The 25,940-nt window shown below is 41.1% G+C and overlaps 1 protein-coding gene across 1 annotated transcript in view; it reads right to left on the bottom strand.

Annotated features, from left to right (window-relative positions):
- ptprn2 (protein tyrosine phosphatase receptor type N2) overlaps positions 1–25,940 on the bottom strand; it is a 157,191-nt gene that overhangs the window by 30,898 nt on the left and 100,353 nt on the right. Inside the window, exon 11 of the mRNA XM_074693098.1 lies at positions 23,709–23,773. Coding sequence (XP_074549199.1) covers positions 23,709–23,773 — 65 coding nt within the window. The remainder of the gene's footprint in view (positions 1–23,708; positions 23,774–25,940) is intronic.

Raw genomic sequence — 25,940 nt, 5'->3', positions numbered from 1 at the left:
CATTTAACTCTAGATCTAAAGAGATTTATCATTCAAATTCAAAATTTAACAAGATTAAAAAATAAAAAAAATAGACCACTGTGTTTATTTTTGGTCGGTTTAAAACCAAATCAGAAAGAAATTGTGCAAAAAAAGAGATTCTATTCTGTTTTTTTTTTTTTTTAAATTATTTAATTTTTTAGCTGGAGCTGCAGCCGGCAGCACCATCAGGACCAACCTGCACACAAACTTTGTGCACTGCATCCAGATGTGCTTCTTCCATCACACAAAGCTCAGTGCATACTTTGATGTGGTTCTTCCATCATGCTACGTTATAAAACTGCATTTTCATGGCTAGTTAATGGATTTTTGCTATTTTCTTTCAGCTTTTGGGCTCATTCTCCTACTAAGAAAATGAGACTGAATCGAGTAGGACCTCCAGGAAATTTGCTTCTAAATGAATGAATCGATGATTAAAACCAGCTCTTGGCGTGGTGCAAGCACTGCTGACAAGTTTTCAAAGCCGGTCTTTGAAGGCGCCTTTTTACGCATTTGACGCATTAAACTTACACACTGCACGTGAAAAAAAAGAAAAGAAAACACACATACACACGTTTCTAGCTAGCAGATAATTACCTAAATCCATGTCGCGGGGCAGTTCGCACATTTCAGCGCAGTAAACGGTGGATGCTGCTGCGTCTTGTATTCCAGAGAGCATGTTTAACCACTGACGCTCGGTGCCTGCTCCAAGAAGCGTCTGTCCGTGCGTCCCCGGCCGCCCACTCAGCCCCGCTTCTCTCACCCCAAAAAAGTTCCCCTTGCATGTGAGGGTCCCATGCGTCCCCCTCGGCGCCAACAAAAGAGCGCGGCTTCAACACGGAGATGAAGAAAAAGAAGAAGAGGAAGAAAAAACGAGGGAGAGTCGGAGAGAATAAGAAAAGGGAAAAGGAGAAGAAGAAGAAGAATGTGGGATATGCCCGCCTGATTTTCCGAGCTGAAGAAGAATGTGCAGAAGCCCCACTAGCGAGTCCTTTCAGCGTCTGTGTGCCAATGAAAAGAGACAGGGAGGTGGTGGTGGGGTTGAGTTTTTTTTTTCTCGATCATTTAGTTAAGGCTGAGCCCCTCCTTATATTCAGCGGCTCAGGAGTCCCCGTCCATTGCACATGTCATATCCACTGGTTGCTATAGCGATGCCTCCACATGTTGTCGACAGTGAATGTTTCAAGGAGCGATGCCTGGCTAATAGGCTTGCGGACCGAAGGGGCGATATGAATGGACACAGGGCTAGACACTCATTTGTTGAGCTACCAGGGGTCTCTGTGTTCCGTGTGTGAATTGCTGTTTTCTCAGGCTCTCCCTTTTCCTCCGCTGCCTCTCCCAGGGATTCAGCTATGTGAGCAGAATAAGGGAGATGGGGCAAGTCTATTCTTCAAAGCATTCAAAGCTGAAGTGAGCGCTATAATAAGAGGCTACCACACAGTACAGTAGTTGTAAGCTATATGAATGCTGCATGGGACATGGAAAATGCCCCGCCTCAAGTAAATTGTGCATAATTGGGGAAGTTTTTTTTTTTCTTTCTCCTTGGGATAAAGAAAAAGGGAGACAAAAATTGCAAGTTTAACAAGTTTTACAGATAAAGCTATCCTAATTAGCAATCAGTTTGAAAAAAAAAATCATCCAATGGAGAGCAACAGCTGCACTTAGCAGGGAGAGAGGAAGAGAAAGGGGGATTATGGAGAGCACAGGGAGAGAAAAGGAGAAAGGAAAAAAAAAAAGAAAAAGGGGGCGGTGAAGAGAGGAGAACGGGGGTCCTGTCAAATGCAGATGACGAGTCTTGGGGTGGAGGGAAGAGTTGAGGTGGGGTAGGGTGAGGGGTGGGGGCTCTCCAGTTTATTTTTTTTCCATTCAGAGAGCACCCCCTCCTCTCCTCTATTGTCCCTCTGTGTGACAGCTGGAGTTGGCAATGTGAAGGGGAGAACAAAAACCAGCTCGCTGTCCAGCCTGGGTCCGAGGCTGCATCGGACGCCACCCCACCTTTGAAAAAAACAGATCGCTGGGACGAAAAGCTGAAGGAGAGTGCTCTCAAACTGACTCGACAGTTTCTTCTAAAACACCACTCCTATGTGTGATGCTGCTGCGAAACTAAAACTGTGCATGCGTTTTGTTTTGTTTTGTTACATTTCTTTCTTAAAAGTCACAAAAAAATGAAGCACAATGCTGTCTTTCCTCAATGCATGTGCAGTGACAGTGTCACATCATGCCCCCTGCACGGTAGCGCCTTCATTTTTTTAGATTTTGCAGAACAAAAATCAGTTTCGCCGCCTCCCATACCTCTTAATCGAAATGTAAAAAAAAAAAAAAGATCCTCTTCAGTGTGTGCTTTTGCAAGGTTAAAGCATGATGGGAGACTTTTATCATGACTGCCAGAGAATGGTTTTATTACTGGAGAGAAATAAATAGTGGCCTCTGCAAGTTAATCCCCAGAAAATCAGTCCCTGCATGAAGTCAACCATACGATCCTATCTGTCCTGTTGTCTGGCGAACTGGAAGAGAGCTCTGTTCACTCTCTCTCATATGAGATACCCTGGTCACCCACCTGTCAGCCATATCTAAATCCACACTCATCCAAGCGCGGGTATTCCCCTGACAGTGCAGTGGATGGAAGAGAAAAGAGGGGGGAGAAAAGACAACCAACCAAAAAAAAAAAAAAAAAAGCGAGGATGAATCTTCCTCCTCTTTGAAGGACGTTGGCACCTGTTGTTTTCCTTCGCTTGAACTCTGCGTAAATGGACACATTTTCACACGTTCCCGCCTTTTTCTACACACAGCACAGTATGATTTCACAACCGTCCTCGAAGCGAGGCCGGTGCTAATGGCTATCACACCAGGGAGATCTGACGTGCATTGATTCAGTCTCACAAAAAAAATGAACCTCCAAGAAGACACATCGAGGAACATGCTGAAGTCACTCGTATGGTCACTGGCGAAAAACTCCTCGATTCTGTCACGCCTTGTGTGTTTCCTCTGGTAAGTACTTCCTCCGCGGTAACACATGTTGGAACAGTTCCTGTGAGTCCTGCAAGGCTTATCTTGTCGTGCCTCTCCTGTGTTTGCCTCCATGACACACTTCACATTTCTAATAAAAAAAAAAGAGAAAAAAAAGATGGAAAGGCGAGGAGAGGGTGTTTAAACAGCGGGAAGGAAGAGGTATGCAACACTTCACTGTGTCGCTGAGAGGGAGTGAGGTGAAGAATGTTAAACAAATGTCATCATGAAGTGCTCTACCTGAGATGGCAGAGCAGAGACGTGCACTGGCGCTAGCTTATGTGTGTGTGTGTGTGTGTGTGTGTGTGTGTGTGTGTGTGTGTGTGAGCTCAGGAAAAGGACCAAGTGACAATAACATGCTCCGGTATTTGCTCGCACCTCCATGCTGCACGTTTCGATCATGTTTACATGTCTGTCTCTATGTTTGCAATCCAAATATACCTCCAAATGCATGTATTTGCGTGTGTACACTTGCGAGGTACTCACACCTTAGCCTGGGCACAGAGAAGTCAGAATTGTAATGTATTTGAGCAAACAGCACGGTAGCACACTGAGCCTGCGGTCCACATACCAATCACAGTATAATGACATCAGTGAGAGGCTAATACCGTTCACACCTCAGCGCTGAGCAAGAACGCAACAGCTGCACAGTGTACCTGCAGACTTAACCAACGCTTGATACCATTACACCAAAAATAGTTGGGTTTTTTTGCTTGCCTCTTTTGAAACGGGGTGCAATAAATTATTCATAATAATACTCGAGGAAGACTGTTGCTGCAGCGCCATTTGGGGAGGTGTTGGAGGATTAGCTTCCAACTGTAATGCAGGGAGAAATGTATGCAAAACAAAACACATTTGGGTGTTCTGGGCTTTTTTTTTTTTCAACAGTTTCACCAGCTGTTATTGTTATTGCTGAAGTGGTAGTACAAGATGTGTAAGAGAGGAAGAGATAATCTAGGCTTTACCCACCTTTTTTGAAAGTACTGTAAATTGTTATGTTCATGTATGATGAAGGAAAGCATCAATATTAGTTAAAGTCTGAGTTACAGATCAATGATGTCATCTCAGCTGGCAGACTGAAGCTTAATTTTGCACTTAGACCGAGACTGAATATAAAAGTTGACACTTTGCACTCCATTTTACATCACTTAAGGTGCAGCAACTAGACAAGGAGGTGAAGGTTTTAAATGCATTATGTCTCAGTGAGTGTGCAACAGGGAGAGGAAAAGAAAGGGAGAGAAGCACCATGTTTCCTAATGGATGATGTTCAAAGACACAAAAAAAGGTCCCATTTCTGGGTTTCACTTGAAACATCTGAATTGCTGTGTCTCATGCTCGTCTCTTTCCCATAGAGGAACCATTCAAAGCCTGTGTGTGCATCAGCCATGTCATTCCTGCTATTTTCCCCAGATGAGCTTGTTCAAATAGGCTTCTTTCTCATGTGAATCCCAGCGCAGGCATTGCCCATGCCAAGCAGTTCAAAGCTGGAAAACATCAAGGTAAATGCTATGCCTGTCATCTTGAGTATATTTAAAGCAGAGAGGCAAACCCACACACATGCACAACAATGTGCACTTCAAAAAGGAGCAGTGTTGTGGCGTCATAGCCTGGAGTAGAAAATCACACCATATCTGTAAAAATGTTGTAATCTGTGAGGATGACAACAAAGTGATACATATTTAGTGCTCATTTCATTTGCTAATTGGTGGGCCAAAGCAGTCTCCTGCACCATTTACCGTTTGCCAAGCTCTCTTCCTTTTTTTTATACATATTAAACTTCCCCTTTCTCTTAAAAAAGAATAGGTTCTTAACAAAAGCTAACGTCGGGAATACACCAGATCCATGTCGGTTCTGACCCCGCTTAGTTGCGTGTTGACTGCGTGCTCTCTCAGCCATTGTAGCAGTTGTGAAGCAAGAGTCTGCGCAGTAGAGACTATGAGGGATTCTGGAAGAAGAGCGGGTGACAAAAATAAAAATTGTTTTTTTCTTTCGACATATTCTACAAACCCCCCCCAAAAAATACACAAGAATGGCAGCTGTCAATCATCATTAAACATAACATAAACCTTGTTTTTAACCTCGTATAACTAATGAAAATGAAACCTTTCAGGAAAAAGAGGACTTGAATACAAGGCAGCCAAATGATATCTTCAAACCAACACAACAAACAGATGTGAGAAACATTTCTATGAGGAGTATTCGTTCTTTAAAGTTTTGCCACAGCCCACCTGGAATGACTGGAGAGACAGATTTTTTGACCTATACTGCAGCCAGTCACCAGGGGGAGCAGTTTTGGTGGTGACTTTATTTCGAACCGAGCAAGATGGGTGTGGATCAATTTTTTACTGTCTATGGTACTGACAGTGTATTTTAGTTTTTAATTCAAAAGGAATGTTCAAGTGGTTCTAGCGCACAGCTTCCTGTTTGATCTATAAATTGACGCCTCACCGCTCTGGCATTGCATTTAGCAAAAAGTGCCCTTGCGTATCTGGGCTCTGACCTGCAGTTGGAGAAGCAGCCAGAGTATTTTGGCCCTAAATATTGAAGCAAATTTCAAGAAACAAATCTTTGACTTCAGAAGAAGATCAGTCTTACTTTAAGCCAACAGCTGCCGGTTTAGCTTATCTGGAGTTTATAAGCTGAAGTAAGCTGGCTAGCAATTTAAGCTAACACCTTCAGTTGTTAATAACCTAATTTGTTTGATTCGTTAAACAAAACCTCAAAAAGAAAAAAAAGAAAAAAAAGAATTAAGAACTGAAAAATTTCATGTAGCATCCATGATTAGAATTTAATATTATACAAAATCTAATTCATGTAAGTAGCTAGCATCCTGTCTAGATAAATGCAAATGGGAAACTGTATTAATCCTCCAGTGTCGAGCTAACTAGTGATTATACAATGTCAGGCTGGTGTGATATTCATATTTTCACTCAAGCAGATGGGTAGATTACGCACTGCTAGCATCACATATGAAATAGCATTTAGCACAGGGTTTTAAATGTTGAAGCAAAACACTGTATGTGCTATCAGCTGAATGTGGGGTGCATTGTCAAACCTAAAAAGAGTAATAAATGTTTGGTAAAAGTGTGTTTTTGGCGTCTTGTAAGCTAGTTAGCTCAGCATGCTAATCAGTACAGCCTATTTTTAACAGGTACACACTCTTCAACCAACTTTTCACAAATTTTTTAAATTCAGGACATGATCAGCAACACCCCCGAGACACTATTAATGTTAAAAATGATTTTAACTTCTTTCTGCCGGAAATTTCTTTATCGAATTTTAGACGAGCTTTCGTTAGCTAAGGCTGTGAAGCTATGAGAGATAACAAGCTTATCTTAAAATTATGTAGAATGACTAATTTTGTAGAGGTTTTTTTGGAACTTCTTAATTTAAGATTAAGCCCTTGTCAGGTCTAAGTTTGTTAATTTTATTTTAACTTGAATTTTTTATTTTGTTCAAGCTGACAGCAGTTATCCCTTCTACCTGCAGCTGTGTTGACAAAAGGAATATTTCTGACAAGGATAATATTCATGTGTGCTGAAATGCCAGCCAAAATTAATTAAACAAAGTTAGCAAAACTGTGCTCATAATCTAAATTCAGACTAAAATCAACTCAGTATCAGGGAGGATGTTTGCAGAGTGGTCTGAGACAAAGTAAACTATGCTCAGATTTGCATTATTCACTGTTACAAGAATTATTTTCATAATATAATTAGTTTCTGATGAGGGATATTATGATAATGTAGGTGAAAAGTCATTAGAGACCAAATAAAACGGTTGGATCCAGAGTTTGCCTTAACGTAAGCCGCTAATGAAAGGTACTTGAAGGTAATGCTTCAGTCTAGTTTGTGTAAAGATAAAAAGAAGACCTGGCATTGAAAATCTCATCCAACACTTCCACAGTCAAAAGCAGCCAGAAAAACACTGAGCTTTTAATTGTTTTGTTTGAATAGAACCCACACTACTTTTAGACTATTATGTTCTCGGCAGGCTTTTTTTTTATCTTTGGGAGAGATAAAACTGCAATTAATTTTGAAGGGGGGAAAACAGTGAGACAATACATCAAGTCACACATGAGTGGTGGCAGGCAGGGATATGTGGGCTGCCGCAGAATAACAGAGGTAGTCAAAGGTAGCATTCATAATTGAAACCCAAGTCACAAGAGACTTAGTGGGCTGGGAGAGTCTGATACTGAGACTGACAGTGAAAGGACAAAGAAATGTTGAGAAGAGGGCAGAGAATAACTTCCCGAGTTCAGCGGGATGTGTCCTCTCCACACCTGTGTCCACTAACAATCTCAAAGACTCGGAAACACAGTATTCCTCAGCGGTTGCTTGACCACAGCACAGTGGTGCTGAATTTTATTGTCCGGAGGGTTCGAGTTCAGCAGAGTCTCAGAAAGAGTTTAAGCCTGCTGCAGGGGATTGAACTCAGGTCCTTATCGCCTTGGATGAGTGGTCCTTCAAGTGCAGACTACAGAGAGTCCAACCAGTGTGCTACCTTTAATGATTACCAGGACGACATTGAAGAATGTTGGCTTGATAATCTCTCAGCTGAATACATGTTGAGGCAACCAGAGGAAATGCTTGGGACACATGGTTTCTGATAATCCTGTTCATTCTCTGTCCAACCCGTCAATTCATGCTCTACTTCACTAACTTAATTAAAGTACAGAATGGGTACAAACCTATCAGCCATTATAAAGTATAATATTTAGGGCTCACAAAACATCAGCAAACAATCTCCAAGGTATGGAGGTGTTGGACAGTGCACCTCTGAAGATGGCTACCTCTTGGAAGACTGTTGAGGGTTTGGCCGGCCAATACACAGAATGATCCACAGTTGTACTACCCTTCAACCAATGTGGTACCACTGATGTTTGACATCACGTCCTGTGTTTTTCTGATTCTTATTTCCCACAACCCCAACATTTTCCAGGCGTCCAGTGTAACCAGCAGACTGCTGGGCCAAACCAGTGTGCAAAATCTAGGGATTAGTTAAGAGACAAATAATTGTTAGAAGAAAAATTACTTTCTCCACAATCAACTGTCTTCTCAATTTGTCAGTGCAACCTAGACAACAAATAGATGGACAGCAGGACACTTCAGACCCCCAAATCTCAACCCTCACTATAAATGATATTGTTACTCAAAAAAAATCTGACTCAAAATGTTAAGTTTTTGTGGTCCTTTATGTATTATACGGTAAAGCACGTTGGGGAAAGATTATGAGACGTTGTTTGAGTAACACACGGTAAGATAGGCTATAGTTTTCTGTGCATGGGGCTGAGTCTGCAATGTGATTTGATTTATTTTGAGACACAGAAATACCACCAATGATTCTGACACTGGCGACAATAAGCTTTTATGAACTGGGCCTTATAGAGGTAAGGGCAACTCACTGCACTAAAGGAAGCAATGAAGAAACTTCTTCACAAACTGGAGAGCATAAGAGGTCATACGTTACCTGAAGTTCAAGGTGTTTTAACTGTGAGCTGGTGCTTACACAAGGAAGACTTGGCATCAACAGTAACTCTCAGCCTTTGGAAATTAAAATATACCAGCAGTTCATAAACTACTGTAGTCTGATGCTCACCTTCTCAATCTACTGCAGCGCTGAATACCAAAAGATCCACATGGAAGTGCATCTTTTGGTAAGTTTCTGTCTCTTGTTTCTTATTTATTGCATAGCAACACAACCCATGTTTACGCTATCAAAATACACTGTGTGTCCACCTGGTAATCAAAAGCCTTTAATAATTTCAAAATGAGATGCAAGATATAAAAAACTATTCTATATCAGTGAGATGTAGATGATGGTCCCAAACAGCTGATCAGTGCACTGAAGGCAGAAGAGCAGGATTGTGTTGTGTACGCTTTTCTGATGGCGAAGTAAAGTGTTAAAAAGATTCTCAGTATGCTCTAACTGAGATGAGTGTTTGGGTCAGAGTCTCTCAAAATTAGCTGAATTACTTGGCAGGCTTGACTCCATCTGCAGGAAACTGTAGCCTAGCTTGCTGTTCTGTTTTCTCAATGAAGGGGGCCCAGCTGACCGACAGTGGAAGATGCACTGTTGGAAATAAATGCTTGGCCTTCAAAGCTGTTTAATGTTCACATTTCCCTCCACTTTGTGTGTTTTAAGCTTTCATTCAATTTTGTGAGGAGTTTTCAGCCACCCTGGTATAACATGTGACAGAACTGCATACCTGAGAATTGCTCCTAAGCGATAGAATTTGTAAATTTTCTTGTTTAGACTAAATTTAACTAAGTGATTACTCTGGATGAACCTCAGCCACATGTCTGTGACTGTAGGATGGTGTTGCTGCACTGGCAGCATATTGGGGCGGCCTGCCTGAGCATACGCCCTGATGATCAGCTCCAGCTTGTGTAAGTGGAGATATAGATGTAGAACCACAGGAGGCAGCGCGTGATGGGCTATGGGTCGTCTCCCTGTAAACGCGCACAGCCTCAGCCTCATAAATTCTCATCAGCGTCTTCATTAAACATTTTTCCCTGTTATCGCCATGACAACGCAGAGCCAGCGTGTGCCCGCGGGGAGAGACGTGTGTGCCTGTGTAACCCCGGGGGTTACTTAGGGGGTAACTTGGCACAGGCGCCAACTACCAATACCTCTCCTCCAGACTCGGTCTTACTACAGGGACTCAGGATGAGGAAGGGGGGGTTGTGGAGTGGCAGCCGGCCAGGATGCTAGATCTGTTCCATGGCGATCTCACTTGACAGGCACTGGCTGTGTGTGGACTGGAGGCGAGCGCTCTGATTTCTCTCTTTAATTACTGCAAATCGGAGGAGCCGCAGCCCATGCTAATGAAGCCACACCAATCAGCTGGGGGAGAGTCAGGGGGCCTCGCGCTGCACAACAATCCTCTGCATGAACTGAGCTGACACTCCACCGGTCCGGCACCGCAGCCTCCCTGAATGTCCATCCACCCGACCGTCCGTCTGTCTGCCTGTCTCACAGCACCAGCAGATTCATAAGCGTACTCTGCCCTCGAGCCAAACTGAGCAGCTACTGTGGAAAGAAACCTCAGTGAATCCGTAATGAGCCTGCTGCCACAGCTGTAGTACTATCGCCCGCCTGTTCGCTTCACACCACAACCTCTGACAACAATACAAAGTACGGCTGATCTGAAATTCTGAAGGCAGAATTAATTACGACTCGTGTCATGATTTTGATGGCTCTGTAACATAATAATACATCGACGGCTCATTATTGTAAAGGCATATAATCAATCTGGCCTATTTTCACCCACAAACATAATTACACTGTATGGCTTTTTGTGGAGCTGTGATGATGCCTTTCTTTCCTCCTTCTTCAAAGTGAACAATGTAATGAATAGCGACTGACATATGATTGCATGTGTTCATGGACCTGGATTGCTGAGATCTTTTAGCCTATTGTTATTTCTGACAATGACATGAAATCCTTTCGATTAGCTCTTGATGCTGAGGAAGCTTTGAGAAAATGACACATTTATGAAATCTTTTCCTTTGAAATTAGACAGATTAGTACAAAAGGAGGAGCCTTCAATAATTTGACTCATTCGAACATTCAACTGATAAAGTTAAGATAATGTGAAATATTTAGAAGAGCAACATTCAAGATTTGAGCTGTAACTCAAGTGTGTGATTGATTTGCAGAAGCTTCTGTTCATCATCTTATATTTTTAAATACATCCATCCACCTGTTCTGTGTCAGGTGTTCGCTGCATCTGTGCCCCTGCCGCATGACAAGCATGTTTGTGAATGTAAATAGACATGTTAGCAACCATGTGCACACGAACCTGACTGTGATATGTAAAGCAGAAATCCCATCACAGCAGGACACTCCTGCAGTTCATAGCTCGCCGTTCATGTCTTGTTTCTGATGCTGCTTTTCACCTTCACGTTGGCGGCAACCGTTGCATCATGTTCAAGGATGAAAGACATCGTTGTGTCATAAGAAATGCATTGGAGGAATGTCTTCAGGTCAAGGCTAAAGGACATAATTAGCCAGTGATTGAATGCTACCTGGTGAATGAATACATGATTACATTCAACAGCTGGTAGAGATAAGGGGAAGCGGCAGCTTTAGCATTACACTCTCTGGCCCTTTTGTTAGGTTCACCTGTTCAACTGCTCATTAACACAAATATCCAATCAGCCAATCACATGGCAGCAACTCAGCGCATTTAGGCACGTAGACATAGTCACCTGCTGAAGAATGAATGAAGATGAAAGGTGGTTTCAGTGACTTTGAATCATCTCTTATACAGAAAATGGTCCCAAAATGCCCAGGGAGCAGCACTTCTCTAAGACAAAATACCTTCTTGATGACACAGGTCAGAGAAGAATCTAACTCAAATAACCACTCGTCACATCACAGGTCTGCAGAAGACCGTCTCTGAGCACACAACACGTCCAACCTTGAAGCAGACAAGCTACAGGAGCAGAAGACCACACCAAGTGAAACTCCTGTCAGGTGAGAACAGGAAACTGAGGCTACAATTCACACAGCAACACCCAAACTGGACAATAGAGGATTGGAAAACTTTGTGTGGTCTGATGAGTCTGGATTTCGGCTGCCACATTTAAATCAGGATTCATTAACTATATCCCTCCGACAGACACTGTGAAGACTAGATGCTTTTTTGAAATAAATAGAATTAATATTTTTTCCACATATATTATTATTCGATAAATTAAATTTCCTTAAAAAATTCTGTTCTCTTTTCAGTATTTGTCAGTGTTAACTCACTCATGTTTTTTGTACTGCAGTTGACCACCAGGGGGCGATTGCAGTATTTTAGGTTTCATATTTGTGAGTCTAAATGCAGTGTTTTGTAGTTTGTAGAGAACACCTGCAGGAGAAAGGTTTTCTGAATATATTCAAAGCTTAGAGAACGACAGGATAAAAGAGCCTGAAGCAGAAAAGTTGATGACAAAAACAACTTTAATGAAGAGCTGACTGATAAGTACGTATTTACGGTGCCAGCTTTTAGAAATGCTGTGCCTGTGCCTCATCTGTTGCATGCATTTTCAAGGAGACATTTCTTTGTCAGAAAAACATTTCTAGTTTGAAATCCTAAACTCCCATGCAAGAGGAGCTATTAACCCAAACAGGAGAGGGCAACAAGTGTGACTCTGAATGCATCAAGTTTGGGGTTATTTTTGATTGAAGGCAGGCTGTAGCACTAGCTACTTTTCAGAGGGCGTTTGTTTCCTTTGATTGAAAAAAAATAAAGTAAAACAGTTTTTCTCCTAGGGTATTTCAGTAATATTCTGGGGGCTGGATTCTGCCCGTGGGCCTCCAGTTGACGTTCATTGATTTGGAGTACGGGATAATGACTTGGCACACTTTGGGCCCCTTAGTACCAATTGAGCAACAGCCTATCTGAGTATAGTTGCTGACGTATCCATCTCTTTATGACCACAGTGTACCCATCTTTGACGGATACCTCTAGAAGGGAAAGGCTGCATGTCACACAGCTCAAATAAACTCAAACTGGTTTCTTAAACAATGGCCAATGGCCTCCACAGCCACCAGATCTCGATCCAATAGACCACCCAGGTCTAGAAATATGAAGCCCATGTGGAAGCGCTAAACCACAGATCACCCAGTGTCTGTAGGCTGCAGAAAGACCAGAAACCATCCAGGCCAAGCAGAACAATAACGGCTCTGAAGGCAAAGGGGGTCCAACATACTACTCGCATATTCAACCAGTCACAACCAGTCGTTGCTGTTAACCCACTTGACCCATTTCATGCTCCATCACCAGGGATGTAAGATATTCATGCATTCAAGTTCCCCAGTCAAGGTCACCATATAAACGACTATAACAACTCATCATCAAGCAATTCAGTTAACCTTGCCATGCAAGAAGTAACTAGCAGTTACAGCCAGGACCACAATTACAGCCAATTACCGTCAATAAAAGATGTTACGACAGCTGATTGCATTTCATTTACTGACAGTAAAGTGGTTTCTGTCTTGTGTGCTCACTGAGCAATAATTAATGCACTGCTTCATGTTTGCTAAAAGGGCGCTTATTACTTATTTTGGACCAGGAAAAAGAAATGACAGCAGTATTCTCTGAAATGTTATTTTTAATGGAAATCACATTAATCCTCTGAGATAGTAATTATGAAGTGCTCAGGATCTCTGTGAGACTAACTACTTTACAACCTTTCCTCGAACATAATTTACCCCAAAGTCATCTCTTTTAAAAGTTTCTAAAAATGCTTCTGAATCTCAAACAACTCAACCACGAGATGCACTGAATTAAATCAAACAAATACTTTTCAATTTGGCTGTGATGCTCAAAGTGTACCGAGGGCGACCACTTAGCCTGCAGCAATGTCTTTCCCTGCTGTTGTCGATGCTAAGGTGCCAGATGCGCTAGGCAAGTAGCCTCGTGATAAATGGCAGAAGGTGAGAGCTCTGCGGCCGGGACCGGGAGCACCCTGCCCCTGCATCCCGCTGCCAGTCCCTTGGCATGCAGCTCGTCAGGCCAAATGGCAGCCGCAGCCCCCTTCACTGCTGACATTTAAAACCTCTGCTATGCTATCCAGCTGTGGACACCGCAGGTCTCACCCCCCCTCCTCTACCCTCAGCCTTCCCCAGGCACCCTCAACCCTACTGCTGCAGTTGCCAGACACCATTTGCCAAAATTAGCATCAACAGCCAGAGCTTTGCTTACAACAAGTCTGCATCATCCATAACAATATCACTCATTAGTTTGAGCTGGATAAAAGGAATGGGGACCGGTATTTATAAATATAATTTCATAGCAAAATATCGTCAGCCCTGTTCGGGATACAATTATTAACATGCTGGGGACAAATATTGGCATTTTACTCAAAAATTTGTAAGAAATGTAGATTCTTATGCCAATTTGGCTCACTCTATCACAACTTCATTAAACATTTTAGTGGCACTATGAGGACAGTGTAAATGTGTCCAAAGCAGAGGTTGACAGATAGGAGGGATAATGTTGTAAGTTTGATGACACAATGTCACTTCAAAAAAAACAAAAAAAATGAAAAATAGGACTAAAAAAAAGCTTCTCCAGCTCTTTCTTTCTACAAGATCAAAGACCCTCAAGTCTCTAGAGTGAGAGATAGACTTACTGTACCTGCGTTAGATGAACATCATTGACTGAGGAGTACGAAATGTTAGTTGCTTCTTTCTTAATTTATGATTGGGAAAAGAAGTATTACTGAAGGACACAGAGGAATGACGGTTATTGATCTTGTGTTGTACTCTATGCTGGTACAAGTATGATCATACAGGTAACATAAAAACAAGTTTATAATTTAAAGAGGGGGTATCATGTTGGTGTTTACATTTTAAATTGTCCCTCTAATCCAGGGGTGGGCAACCAGTCAGAGATCAAGAGCCACAAAAATGACCGTGGTACTACAGAGAGCCACATCACACACGAGGTCTTACTAACACACTTCCTCTCACACTTAAACAAAAAGACATAAAATGAAGCAAAATTTATTGTGGTTGTGTGTTTGAATCCGTACTTGAGAAGAGAAACTGAAACTTAAGTATCAATCTGTACACCCAAACATCGATCAATACTGATCCCTGGCATCAATATACCAATATTTTAGATTGATCAGCACACCGCTACTTATGACTATTTATATATTTTTATAAATGGATCAAAGGCTACATGCTGAAAGGTGCTCATCCGTGCTCTAATCATGTATAGCTTCTACGGGAAATCATAGAAGCTTTTTTTGGGAGGGGGACAAAAAAAAATTCCCCACAATTGGGTTTTAGAAAACCTTTATTTCAGTCTCTAGTATCCTCTAGGAGTAAGCATGCCAGGCCTGTAGTTGGTGCTATAACTGTCTTGTCCAGAAGCGGCTTTCGGTAGATCTCCACCTCAGTAGAGTTAGGCCCATAATCTGGCATATTGGTGAATGCTAACTGTAGAAGTGGTGCAACAGATCCACACTTTGTTGAAGACAGTCTGCAAGTTCAGCAGCACAAGCACAACATGGTAGTCCGCAATGATCATAACAACAGCACTGTTTTTCTGCTGTATGCGCAAAGCGGAGCGTGATGTGAGCATTTTCACTGAAAACACATGCTTGTTATTTACATGGCAAAGATGGTGGCAGTGTTTCAGAAAAATTCTACTCTGGAGAGAGGAAAAAGTGTCAATTTTAGGCGGCTAACATGCCATTTACATGTAAACAAGAGGCCATTATGCAACAGTACTTTTGAGTTTCATCCTAAAACCACTGTTGTGCAAACGGCCCCTTAGATTCTCCACTCCACAAACTATCTCTTCTCTGATTGGCCAGCCCTCTGGAGGTCTGTCAGGTCAGGGGCAGACCTTGGTGTTTGAGGCCCATCCCTCCAACATGTCTCCAGTTGGGGGACCGTTATGTGATCGCCTCATCATTTTACAAAGTTTCTTGTGATGATCTCATCAAAATTTCATCAAAATCTCATGCTGCTTTTAGAATGAACTGTTTTGAGCAGTCTAAAGATAGATTTATGGAATTCAACAACATAGGAGTATGGAGCCAACCATCATCGATCCTCTAAGTAATGCTTAAAAAAACATGTAATCCAAAAAACAACCAAACTTTGTTAAAGTTTTTGAATATATTTTGCCTCAAGTCTTAAAGGCCTTTTTTTACACTTCCAAACAAAAGAAACCTTTCTGTTTCATCTTTCAATTCAAGTCTTTTTGATTTGATTTCATTCTGCATGATCATGTTGGATGGCGGTAAAGGTATGATTTATTAAACAGCCCTAGAATTAAAACCTTCAAGCTTTACCACAACAGCACAAAGCCCCTGAACTACTGTACTTCTCTGAGTGTTTGCATAGACTGACTGAAGAAGAAATCATTAAAGAACAAAACATTTATTCCAGGTTTCATCAATGCTTTAAATTTTCCTACATGTCCTCTCAGGAAACCATGGCCTTGAGCTCTTCTTCTCAAGGAAAATAAAAGTACACCAACAGAAAAAGTATCTTATTTAATTCCTTACAAAAGGCAGAAGAAATGCCCTTCAACTGCAGCGTAAAATACCACAGTCAACAATACGCATTACTGAACCCCTCTTTAACAAAGGCAGCAGAACATAAAAGAAGCAAAAGGAAGGAGAGTAAACACTTTACATCCTGACACCCATTAAAAACAGACAGAGCAGCCATACCCAGGGTAAAGCACACGTAATGATGTAGAGAGAGGCAAATACCAAACTGCATGGCATGGTATCAAAGGCATTTCTGCAGTCCAAAGGTCAGGTGATGGTAAAAGGTTGCTGAGAAACGGAGCTGCTGGATGGTCTTTCATCAGCGGGAGGCAGCTGGAGTCTCCACAGAGGCAAGTGTAACTCAGGGCTGCAGGCACAGTGGGGCTGCTCCAATATGACATTTCACATCCAGATCTGCCACAGTAATGGCATTTTAGCCACTTTTAAAACAGCCAGATTGGCCTTCCTGGGCTGCTGAAAATTTTATAGGCGGCAATTTTTTCATTGTTTGGGTTTATTACAGTGTCTGAAGGAGATTGGATAGGATGTCAATGTGGGAAAGGCAGTCGAGAGCCGATGTGGGATTGATTGGCTGATACAAATACACACTATGCAACACAAGGATGGGTTGGAAAATATACCCTGCAGTGCAAGAAAGCCACTCTCAACTCCTCTGAGGCTGTGCATCCTCACTTTAAGGAGAATGAGAGAAATTAACATAAAAATGCATTTTTCTCATCCTGAAATTCTTAAAAAAAAAAAGAAAAGAAAAACTGCACCAACATGGGGGGATCTGTTTTCAAAGTTAAGCATACACCCATGCCGTTACAAGATCAATTTGTACGACTCTTATCACAGTTATTTATTTATTTATTTCAGCCCGGGTGTGTGTCTCATCTCTGTGGTGAGAAACGGTCAGCGTGATTTTCTTTGAAGTCCCCTCTGAAATGATTTGTTGCGTACACTCAGAGGAATTGCACTCGCTGATGGTTGCACATGGCACTTGTTGTTACTCAGAATGCGCTTCAATATTCATGCTTTGTTAGATTAAAGGCAGCAAAGCACACTGATATTCCCTGATAACCATGCGCATAATGTAGAAAAAAAGGAAATAAATATTCATGCCAAGAAGCGTTGCAGCAAAACAAAATGCACATTTAAAGTCAGTGCCTCCAAATAAGAAGTGATCCCACTGAGGGTGCTGAAGGTGACTGTGTACAAATCGACTCTGATGCTTAAGTTTGTGTGATATATCACAGTGAGAGGACTAGTCGAACTTGGTGATCCAGGCAACAAACAAAACTGGATTTAAGAGGATCTGAATCTATGCTAATCCTGTAAGGCTACATTAGTTTGCTTGTTTTGATCTAACTAGCTAAGTTAACTTCTGTGTTAGCTAGCTATCAAAGCCAGAGCCTTTCACAATCAAAAACTGTTTACAATTGTTTATTTCATCTCTTATTACAAACAAATAAATTAAAAAACAAGGGTTTTTATTCATTTTTTGTTTGTGTCTGCTTTTGGATTGACCTTTTAATGTATCCACACAGCAGGGGGTCACCAGTCTCTGGTAAGGCTATTTTGGGGGGACCACTGCCTTGGGCATAAGAAAGGGAGCATCTTAGCTCGGGACACATACTGAACAAGCGGCGACCTCCGGTCTAAGAATATGAGACATTGTGGAATTGCTAAAATCTGCTGTTTCTCAAGTGTTCGCTTGAGGCTGGCTCTGGAAGTACCAAAAGTCACACACACACCAAGCCAAAAAAAGCTGTTTTCAAAGCAGTGATGAACATATTTACAGCCTGGTACAAAAAACATCTTCTGTCTGAGTTGCTAATTTTACTATTGGCACACACTGTACAGGGGGGTGAATTTTTTCCTAACTCGGCCGTTCAGAGGATATTAAGATCAGAGGCTTGCCCAATCAGAGACACAGCTCAGGTCACTTGACTGACAGACACCCTATAACTGTATGCAAAGCCCTTGCCTCTTCCAAAATGGCTGCGACAGTCAATCTGCTTCATTTTCTTTTTTTTAGAAAAAGATGGGTGAGGTCAGAGAAACTACGTCTATGTTTTATACAGTCTATGGTACTGAATCAGGTACTTTTATAGGTACTGATCAAATTCCATCTATGGTTAAAGTACCAATTCACATAAAATCAAATTGTACCATGTTTTAGTACTTGAAAGCATCCTTGTGACTTTGAAGGAGTGGAAGAGTAGGTAATTTTCCACGCTGGACATGAACACAGCATTGCAAATTTATATATTGAGAACTAGATATGTTAAACTGAAAACCTTTAGTTTTTATTATCAAACAAAGTTAGTTTTATTACCACATTAAAACAGACAAATCTATATCACCTCTTGCCAAAGAGGGGTAAATCTTGGCCTGGAGGGGTATAGTCTGGCCCTATCTGTTTAACCATTGTTGGGTTAATTTGGTCCAGGCCACTTTATACCCAGGGGTATCAGCGGGTTTAGGCCAAAGTATACACAGGTACAGCCTGGACTGGAGGGTCAATTTGGCAAAAAAAGATGCAGTCTGTTTTTTGAGGGCTCCAAGATTTGAAAAAAAGAGTTCTAACTGTGTTCATTAGTGAAGATTTTCGCTATGTTCAGCAAAGTGCAGTTTTAATGCAGACGTGTAGCACTGTCTAGCATGATGGGATTATGGCTGCCATAATCCCTAGAGAATTGCGCCATTCCTCTCTGCTGATCTCTCATCAGCTTAAATTGAGGAGTCTTTTTAATCAAACCAGAAATCGATACCTTTCATAAACTCAAGAGTATAACACTGTTTACTTTAAATGCAGGGTTATTACCAAATGACAGAGAAAAGCTTCAAACCACGAGACTGTCCAGCTTTACTTTGTATCCAGCTTTGTGTTATTTTGTATCACAGATTTTGCAGGAAACATGGAATTTGAGACAACAGTGATTGTTTCATTAATCAAAGAACACAAAGAGTGTCCTGTTGAGACTGAGGTTTCATTTAAAACGCCAACATTTGTACGTAGTGAAACAATAGAAATCCTCCAGTGCCTCCTATTTTGTATCAATCCATCATGCAAACGTAAGCTTATGTTATGTTTCAGTCTGGATCGATGTGTTTGACTAACTGACCAACCTCTATCTCGAGCAAGCTGTGAGCAAGGCTGAAAAATTCAATACTACATTTTGTCAATGTTCAGACAAACTGCTCTACTTAACAGAGAAGCTGCATAAATAAAACAATAAAACCCTGTGGTTTAAAACATAAAACATTTGGTTTATAAAAAGATGATAAGGAAAGAAGTTAAACCAAAATAATATTTGATAACAGAGTACCAGTTTTTACTGAAAACAAGATGCTCTGGAGTATTTTCCAGAAGCCTTCAGTACATTTCCACAGAGATGTGCCCCTGCATTAATTACAGCACAGGATATTGGAAAGAAAGCCTTCAAATCCATGGGGAAGGGTCATCATTACATGTGACCTTTCCCTGAGATGAGTTGTGCCTCTGCACTTAGATCTTTGATTAGAAATATCATGACAGCTTCGGACCATCATGAGGTGGTGTCAGTCTGTTCCTCTGGATTCACATGTGATAGCCATCATTCAGCTGCAGTAAAGCACACACAATACTGTACGTATGTGCTCATAAACATGCACTGAGCTGAGACTTCCTGCCTGCCACCTAAGATTTACATTTAGCGGTTGAGTAATCAGTTGACATGCAGCTTGGGGACTTCTGTGCTTAATAAGAAGCTCTTCTCGAACAAAGTTATTTTGAACATGAGACCGCTGTCAAAATGTCAACGATTCTCAGTCTAGCTAACTTAATCACATGGGGACCTTCTCTCAGATAGCATCATGGGAAATATTGGCATGTAGAAATCATGGGAAAGCAAAAGCAGAGGCACATTTTTTTGTCAAGTAAAGAAAAAGAAGCCACATAAGGTGATATTTCCTCACCGTCTGTCAGGGTGGAGTTTTGTCATCTCAGCTGTCAGACCTGTTCATGTTTTTTTTTAATATTTAATTTTTAATCCAGAAGAAATCTTCTTCACATTCATGGGGGAGAGGATCTGCACCAGCAGACCAGGCGCTCACTCACTTGCCTGGTCACTGAGACCTGAGTTAGGACAATATTAGCAGAGACACATCCAACCTAAAAACATACAAAGTGATTAAATATCAGGGCATTAGCGCTAAAGATAATTTAAGGGTAAATTTTCACAGGACACTTAACAATATTAATCCAAGTTTCAAATCAGTAATGATCATATTTTTGGAGGATTGACGAGTAATCCCTCAGAGACTGTAAAACACAACGACATAGTCTCTTGGACGTCACGTGATGGGGCCATATCGGAAACACTTAACTCAACCCAGCTTCATTCAGACTTGGCTGAGGCAAAAAGGTGGGCCTTTAGCTTCTTTGCAGACAGCCTGTCAGTCAAGTCACCAATGCCCTTATACATGCAAAAATACGGTGGCCTGTGAGTGTCAGATGATTTGCAAAAGCTACAACACAAATGCAAAAGCTACAGCACAATAGAAGTACAGCCACAACTGAAGTTTAAAGAGGTTAGACATCCAAACAGGCAAGGAAAAGTTGTAAAAGTAAGTAAACGATTAACTTCATCTATGATAAATAAAGCTTTGTGGGGTGTCACCTTGTGATATCCTTCACAGTACTTATATTTCTTTATTTACGTTAGCATTGGAGCTATATTTATCATAGCTTAAATAATAAAAGAAAACTATCATCAACTTACTTTCACAAATTTTCTATGCCCGTTCGGGAACCTGTCCTCTTAACTTCGGTTGAGGCTGTACTTCCATTATGTTGTGGCTTATGCATTTGTGTTGCGGTGTCTGCATTTGTGTTATAGCATTTGTGTTGGTGTTGTTCTTGTATTCGTATTGTGGTGTTTGCATTTGCGTTGCTGTGTTTGCAAATCAGCTGACACCTATTGGCCACTGTACAAAACTCCTAAGTTTTATAACTTTGGGAATAAGGAGTTATAAAAACAATTAATCTCTGTGTACAGAACCAAGCCATTGTTATTAATCAGGCTGCGAATATGTTTAATGATGGTGTAAAGATGGTCTTGTGTTGTTCTGCAAAACAATCCGACCATTTATGGTGGCGTTATATACACATATGGTGAAAACGGCCCTATCTCACAATGATAAAGAATCCTTTAAAAATATCCTGGATCCAGACGGTGATTCAGATCACCTCCAAAATTTAACCAGTTCTTCCTTATCTCATTTTGAACATTTCCTGAAAATTTCATCAAGATCTGTTTGTTACTTTTTGAGTTATGTTGTTCATAGACAAACTCTCCCAAAAACACAACCTCCTTGGTGGGGGTAACCAGATTCAGAACAAGATTCAATAAAATTGAAACAATACCCATCCCTGCAGGTTGTTGTTGCAAGTTTAAAGAGGGGCTGAGAGAAGAAGGTGGGTGGTGGAGGTCTGCCCTATTAAGAAACAACACCATTTAGAAAAACTAGAGTAAAAATATCTGTGCATCTATATGCATCTGTGCGCATGGTTTCATTGCAGAGAGCAGAGCTTAAAGTCTGCAGCATCTTTTTATGACTCTCTTTTCACTTGGCTTCCTCCTCCCTGCTGTTTTTTCACATTTGCAGGACAAGAATCACTGCAAGAGGACCTCCAATTTGCCTTTCGGGTGTCCACAGCAGTGCAGCTTTCACTTAGGAAACAGCTGTTAATAAAAGTGCAACTCATTGCCAAAGCCCCCCCCCCCCCACACACACACACACACACATACAGACAGCTACACGCACATTCATTATTAACAAAAGAAAGTTATTTTTCTCTTTAGGAAGCTGACTGCAATCCATAATGGAGTAGATATTGCTCGGCGTATTGATTGATGTCTCCTTCCCCCCACTTTGACATTTGCTTATCCGCGCTCCTATCTATTGACGTCCACTCTATCTGGACATCTTTCTAAGCTGTTTTGTCATTTGTCACCTCTTAAATAAAAACGTAAGAAGGAGGAGGGAGTTGTCAGTGATAAGGCTGAATGATACCGGGCAGGCTGATGGTTTTAGACAAGCTTGGAGAGGGAATACAGTTAACTCTCAGCTCTCTACCTCTCACGCTTAAACCGGGTAATTTCAGCCAGTAGATTTCTATTTTTGCCAGAGCCTTTCTGTGGTCAATTTACTGCACATTTACTGAAAGCAGGCTTTTGGTTTTAACACCTTTTAATCTAATGTATTTGAAGAGCCACTCCACAGGCTCTCCTATCAAAAGCTTCTATTTTCCACAACTTACCCTCAACTCTCCACTTCTTGGATACAAACCGGTGGGATCAACACATCCACATTAGCGCTGCTGCTAATAAAACGCCCTCTGAGTGAGTCGCATACTCCGCCAAATCTGTATTTGTAGTACAGTAAATGCAGCGCTTCCTCAACATGCGTTGCGAAAAAAAAATAAAAAAAAACACAGTCTGGCGCAGATTTTCTCCCCATGAGGTGGAAGACAGATTTTTTCCCCTTTTCCTCCCTCCCTCTTTCCAATCCATCCCTCCCTCACCCTGGCTCCTGCAGAGAGGCTATTATTGCAGCTAATTATCTACAAATAGGCCCAATATGACAAACACAGCCCTGTACCAGTGCCGGCTAAGCACAGGAATCAGTGTGAGCGAGGATAAAAGGATGAAAAGGAGGCGAGGAGAGGCGGACAAAGAAGCGGGACAAAAGTCAGGGCGAAGAAAGAAAGAAAGAAAGGAAAAGGAAAAAGAGAGATAATTGAAGAGAATGTGATAAAGACACAATGTGGAGTAAGACGAGAGAAAATGTGGCGTCAAAAAAAAAAAGACATAAGTGGGAGGCAGATGGGCAAAGAAAGAAAGAAAAGCAGTGACACCGAAAGGGAAGGCAGCATCGAACTAAGAAAATGATCTTGTCTTTACAGTGTGTGACGCTTGTTGCCAATAGCAACTGTCCTACGATGCACGGGCCACATCCATTTAGCTCTCAGCGTGCCTCGTGATTGGGGCAGCTCAGGGGTCTGAGGCTGTCTGTCTCATTTCCATAGAGAAACTCATTTACGGGGTGAGCATGGAGGGCTATGACGCATCAATGGGTGCTTGATTAGATCTTTACCGCCCATACATATGAATATTTATCAGCGCGGGATGAATACACGTTTTCTCCTTTCATCTGCATCATCCTGAGTGTCCTCCTGGCCTCATCTTATTTTTCCCCTGATGAATATGTCACAGGAGCATCAGCACTCCAGATAATCTGGTTATTGTTGCTCAACACTTGGTTTAAGTTGCACAAAATGTATCACGCGTTTGTTCTGTTGTGTTGTTTTTCCTTTGCCATGGTGACAGCAGCTCTTAAAACCTAAAGGAAATTAATCCAAGAGGGGGACAGTAATCAAAGCAGCACACTTGAAAAAGGATGTATGTGTGTTTGGAAGTGCTGCAGATCAGTGTTTGGCTGCAGAACTGAAGCTGCAGGTGCGATTCGAACGCCAAGACAAGTTGGAATCACAGTTATTCCCGTCCCATGAGCCTCGAACACAGAAGACTAACACAATCACAGAAACTCCCACTCGGGCTCCTTTTTTTTTTTCTTTCACACACACGGAGCTGAATAATAGATATATTTAGAGAGAGAAGGACTTACATCACTGACTCCGGCCTCCACTATCTTCAGGCCCGTCTCCTTCTCCAGCTGCTGCTTCTGTTGGACTGCACAGGGAGACAAGAAGCAGAGGAGGTGTCAAGGATGAGCGCTTGGATGACAAAGTAGCAGATTTTTCAGTTCCTGAGGCGAAAAAAACAAGTGGTCAACCAAACTGAGAATGATGCAATGGATGTAACAGTGTGAGTCAGATGTCAAACCGGTCATCAAAAATGGTCAGCCCACACACACAGCATCATAAAATCTTCATCAAGATGAAAAGTAAATCAGCTTTCGGGTAAGACAGCGAGCAGATGGAGGAGTTACTTGCTGGGTGGTTAGTAGGCCATTAAAAGATTCAGACAATCTGGAGAAATCTCTGTGCAAAAGGGACAAGACCTCAAACTAATACGGGATGAATATGATCTTTACTGATGATGCATTTAAATCAGACCCAACTCTGTAGTGGAATTCGCTGCATGGGCTCAAAATCCACCATCTCTGACACAGTACATCACAAATGCAGGTTAAAACTGCACCATAATCAGAAACTATGTAAAAACATGCTTCAGAGGCCTTTTATGAGTCCAACCTTCCTGCAATCAGTCATATCAAAATTTGCCTTTTTTTAAAAACCATACACTGAATAAAAGTCATCGAGTGTTTTTGTCTTTTTTTTTCTGTGGAAAATGTTTTTTTTAAAACTCAGTATGTACCATATTCACCTGACCAATCCAGAAAAAATCTCTTATTTCAAGTTGTTCGAAGACAAAATTTGATCTGAGTTGCTTATAATGAGTAAAATTATTCTGCCAATGGAACAAGAAAAAAGTTACTAGTATTAAGACATTATTCTAGTTTTAGGCAAATTTTCAAGCAATTTTTTTCTTGTTCCGAAGGTAGACTTTTTTGTACTTGTTACAAGCAATTCAGACCTCATTTCTGTCAAGACAAGTTCCTGGACTGACCAGTTGAATGTGACTCATATTAAGTAAAAAAATAGAAGTTTTACATAAAATAAGACAAAAACACTTGATAAGATTTAGGGATGTTCGATACCACTTTTTTTGCAGACCGATACCAGTACGAGTACTCCCTTTTGAGTACTCACCGATACCCAATACTTCTAGTTCTTTTGAAACATGAAATATGTACTGGGTCATCATTATTTCCAACACTGTTAGGTAACAAATTATCGTACAAACCTGCAACTAACACCAAATTGTAGCAGACAGTCTGCTGAAAGGGAGTATAACATCAAAGTAGGACTTAAGTGTTGCGTGACAATCACAATATGCTTGGTGGAGGTCTGCGCTCTCTGAGTGCTTTTCTAGTTGTAAATAAAAGCACCTGACAGTATTCTTATGTGTGTTACACTGTGAATATTAAACAATAAAATCAAAAAGGAAAAAAAATGCTAGCATTCTAAAGCTGTGGTTCAAAGTCTGGCACCCCCATGACAGACCATGACCCAAAATGAGGAAAATTTTCAACTTCTTAAATTCATTTTACAACAAGATAGTTTAGTTTGAATGTACAGGACATCAGTCCGCCAGCTGTGACAGCTTCATTCTTTCATGTTCCAACACCTCACTGCACAAAACACTGAGAAAGTCCATATCTAATGTAGTTTTTGCTATAATTATGTTTAGTTTGCTAAGTTAGCAGATGAACACAGTCTTCTGTGATGTGGAATGACAGTTGGCATCACAGGGCTTTATAGCCACCAAGGAGTCTGAATAGAAGGCACTCCACTGCGCAAAACATCCCTTCAATTAGTTTATTTCATATCTATTATTATTGGCATGTTAGCTGCTCCAAGGTTCTCCCATATCCTGTATTCCCATGTCACTGTGTGTTCCTATATGTTTTGGATGGGATGTAACTAAGGATTTCGATTCTAATAATCAAATTAAATATTATTATTATTATTATTTTTAATTAAAAATGTGAAGGTTAATAAAAATAATATGCTAAAAGTTGGGGTAACAGAAGTGTTAGAATGGCTTTTGGCTAGCATAATTTCTAATATTTGATGAACCAAAACTATGACCTGATAATGACCACAATTATCATATTTTTTTTAATATTATATTTACCAAATAAAATTGCAATTAATCCAACAGTTGATGAAACATTTACACATTTCCTCACTGACAAAACTGGTGAATATGAAGGACATCATCAGATTCAAAGGGATACATCCTCTGAGGACAATAGACACCCATCTCTGTA

This window comes from Halichoeres trimaculatus, unplaced genomic scaffold, assembly GCF_033239565.1.
Source record: "Halichoeres trimaculatus isolate MK-OKI-2021-1 unplaced genomic scaffold, fHalTri1.1 fHalTri1_scaffold_18, whole genome shotgun sequence".
Classification (NCBI taxonomy): Eukaryota; Metazoa; Chordata; class Actinopteri; order Labriformes; family Labridae; genus Halichoeres; species Halichoeres trimaculatus.
The sequence above is the reverse complement of the archived record's forward strand: the minus strand, read 5'-3'. Positions and strand labels throughout refer to the sequence as shown.